The following is a 3,183-nucleotide window of genomic DNA, read 5'->3' on the forward strand; positions in this document are numbered from 1 at the left end:
CCTCCTCCTCCTCCTCCTCCTCCTCCTCCTCCTCCTCCTCCTCCTCCTCCTCTGACAGCTTCAGTGATCACGAGAGGTGCCTCCTGACCAAGGATAGGATATAAAATCTATTTGTGAAAAGGTTCTCCTAACTGCAATTTGTATTTAAGAGGAGTGGTAACTCCAGGAGAACACCAGATTATGCATACACTGACGAAAAGTAACCTTAGCTAGAGTTAGATGGCAAATATCTTGTAATGGTTGACCTGAGCTAGTTATTTCCCATCTTGACTTGTTCAGCCTCCAGGCACTCAAAAATCACCTCTGCAGCAACACTTGGATAGCTTCAGGTGAAGGTATACAACTATCATCAGTATGTTTTATACTATGCAGACAAATCACCCCACTCAGCAGTAGATATTTAAATAGAAGTGAAAAGAGAGTTTAGCCCTGCATAAAGTAGACACCTAGACCTACCTACTCTGCACCTACCAACACTGTCTGAAACTGGTCTTGGAGGAAGCAGGAGACTCACTGAAGAACCATATAAACTAAACAAATAAATGCCTCCCACTTCCAAGCCCTTAAGCTGGACTAGTGGGATACCAAAACTGATGGTATCAAAAGCCACTGAGAGATCAAATAGCATCCAGATGAATCCACCACCCCTATCCTGAGCCCCCAGAGATCCTCCATGTGCACAGTCAGTACAGTACGCTCTTAGTACTACTTCCTCACAATAATGCAGACATGTCAAACTCAGGACGTCACATGACGGGACTGTTTTGCCATTGGCGAGAATGGGGTGGGTGCGGCTTCTGCGTGATGCATCCGGCCTACGGGCTGGCAGTTTGACACCCCTGCTATAATGGGTCCAGAGAATCTGCTTCTTCCACAGACCTTTGAATATATGGGCCTGCCACATTCTCAGCAACCTTTCCACAAAAGGAAGCTTGAAGATTTGACAAAAATTGTGCAGTACTACTAGGTCCAGTGTTGATCTCTTAACAAGGGGGCAGTCATGCAGAAGTGTCCATCCTGTAAAGCAGGAGTCCCCAGCCCCTGGTCCATGAACCAATACCATTGGGAACTGGGCTGGGCAAGCAGCAGCTGAGCATGCGAAGCTCCATTTGTGCAAGTGGCAGGCACATATGTGAAACCATCCCCTTCCCCCACTACCACCTAGTGGAGCTTGGAAGGTTGGGGACTGCTGCTGTAAAGAATAATTTACCACTTTCTGGACCCAGGTACATATTACCTACTAGAAGACCTTGAATCAGCCAGGAAGGACATGGATCTAACAAACAGGTGGCAGAATTCAGCAACTCCATAGGACCAGCACAGCCAGAGTTTTAACTGGGAGCAGATTCATCTATGTTGTGCCACCTTATCACCACAGTATAGATTTTAACACAGGCTCTTGAATGCTTCATTTTCCTGGGAGGGTGGGGGATCTAGGCCCTCTCCTGGAGCTGCTCCAAAAATCAAGGGACCCTCTGGGATCCATAACACAGAGTCCAGTTTGTTCTAAGGCTGCCATTGCCTGCTTATTCCAAGCAGTAGCTAAGACCTTGACTGAACTGTGCAACAGATTTAGGAACTCTAAGTTCCTTTGGAATCCCACTAGATTCATTAGGTGCCTGGGATAGACTGATCAAAGAGATCCCTCCTGTTGGAACCTCCTTTCTTAGAAATTCTTAATGCATAATGCTGGTTTAAGATTGTTATTATTTCTAGATACTTGCTTGGATATTAAACATTTTCTTTGTTTGTTTTTTATGCTACTAGTTGAGGTTGATCCTGATCTTGATAAGGAATCGCAAGATTATCTGGAGGCATTAGAACAAGTGACAAGTGAACTAGAGCAATGTGTGAATCTGTGCAAGTCGCATGTCATGATAGTCACCTGCTTTGATATTGGAGTAATCAATGACATCCAGGATGGAGCACAAGAAGTGGAAATTTGAAAACTTTTGTGAAGGGATTTAAGGCAGTGAAACCAAACTTTCAAGGAAGGAAGAAAAAAATAGGTGTATTGGAAAGTGAAGGTGGAGGCGTGAGAATTTATTGCGACAAGGAATGTTGTGGAAACCAGAAACTGTCAAGGAATTGGAATGTTCTAAACCTTTATGGTGCCTCAACAATCTATGAATTGTACAAAGCTTACCATAATTTCTAAAAGAGAAAAGCAGAGAAGAATACGCTGAGAACTGTTTGAAAAGTGAAGTGCCTTTACCATTCATTTGTGACTTGTTTCCTTAATTTTTTATTTGTTCCTATAATTGAAACCAGCAAATCAAAACAAATCATAAAATGTATTCCTATGAAATATTTTCTACTGTATAGTGTAATTTATGACTATATGTAAAAACAAAACAAAAATTGTAGCAAAAGCAATAATTATGTTTTCACACCTGAATTTGCCTCCTTGTTTCATGGAAAAGCTGGTTTATGTAGCAGAACAACAACAAAAAATTATATTGTAATTGCTTTTTCATGGTTTAGGATTTGATATATTTTTATGAACATTATCTATTGGAAAGGTATATAATGACATTTTGGAGCACTTGCTTTGTATTCAGTTTTGATACTCTTTTTCAGAACACGCTTTTTCCATGTTTTTTCTATACAAATATTAGGGCTGAAATGTTTAATAGATTGATTGGTTACATTTGTCAATGAAAACACCATAAGTCTGATTAAAAAGGTGCCTCCTGATTAACTGAGCAGCAGATTTTAAAACTTTTGTTTAAACCTATTTTTAATACAAGGAAAAGCTGAGGATGGCATGTGGCATTTCCAGTTCTCTCTGCTACATACACAGAAATGTCTGTTCCCAGGTGGTGCTTATTGCAACATACCTGTGCATGTGTTTTTTTAAAAAAAGATACATTACTTTTTCCTCTTCAGACTTTTTGTTTTTATTTATGTGCATTTAAATGATTAGTGAATTAATTGATTAGTAACAAGCCAAAACTCAAATAGTTGATTGGCCAATATTTCTTTTATCAGACAGCAGTTCTAATAAATAGGTTAACCAGTTAAGTAATTTCATGGGTAACATTCCTAAACTACAAAGCTCAGAGTGGCTTGAGATTACTTGTTGGTAGGTCTGCCATAAGAGATAGGCAATGAAAGCCTTGGTAATAAAGGACAACCTATATGTTATTGCACAAACATGATTCCATAAAAGACCCAGTGGTT

General features: G+C 40.2%; 1 protein-coding gene across 1 annotated transcript in view; it reads left to right on the forward strand.

Moving 5' to 3' along the window:
- KIF26A (kinesin family member 26A) overlaps positions 1 to 1,946 on the forward strand; it is a gene marked incomplete at its 5' end in the record, with an annotated part of 36,632 nt that extends 34,686 nt beyond the window's left edge. The window contains one exon of the mRNA XM_029286154.1: positions 1,768 to 1,946. Coding sequence (XP_029141987.1) covers positions 1,768 to 1,946 — 179 coding nt within the window. The remainder of the gene's footprint in view (positions 1 to 1,767) is intronic.
- Positions 1,947 to 3,183: the final 1,237 nt, after the last annotated feature.

Source organism: Protobothrops mucrosquamatus, unplaced genomic scaffold, assembly GCF_001527695.2.
Source record: "Protobothrops mucrosquamatus isolate PMUCROS unplaced genomic scaffold, P.Mucros_1.0 scaffold2988, whole genome shotgun sequence".
NCBI classification, from domain to species: Eukaryota; Metazoa; Chordata; class Lepidosauria; order Squamata; family Viperidae; genus Protobothrops; species Protobothrops mucrosquamatus.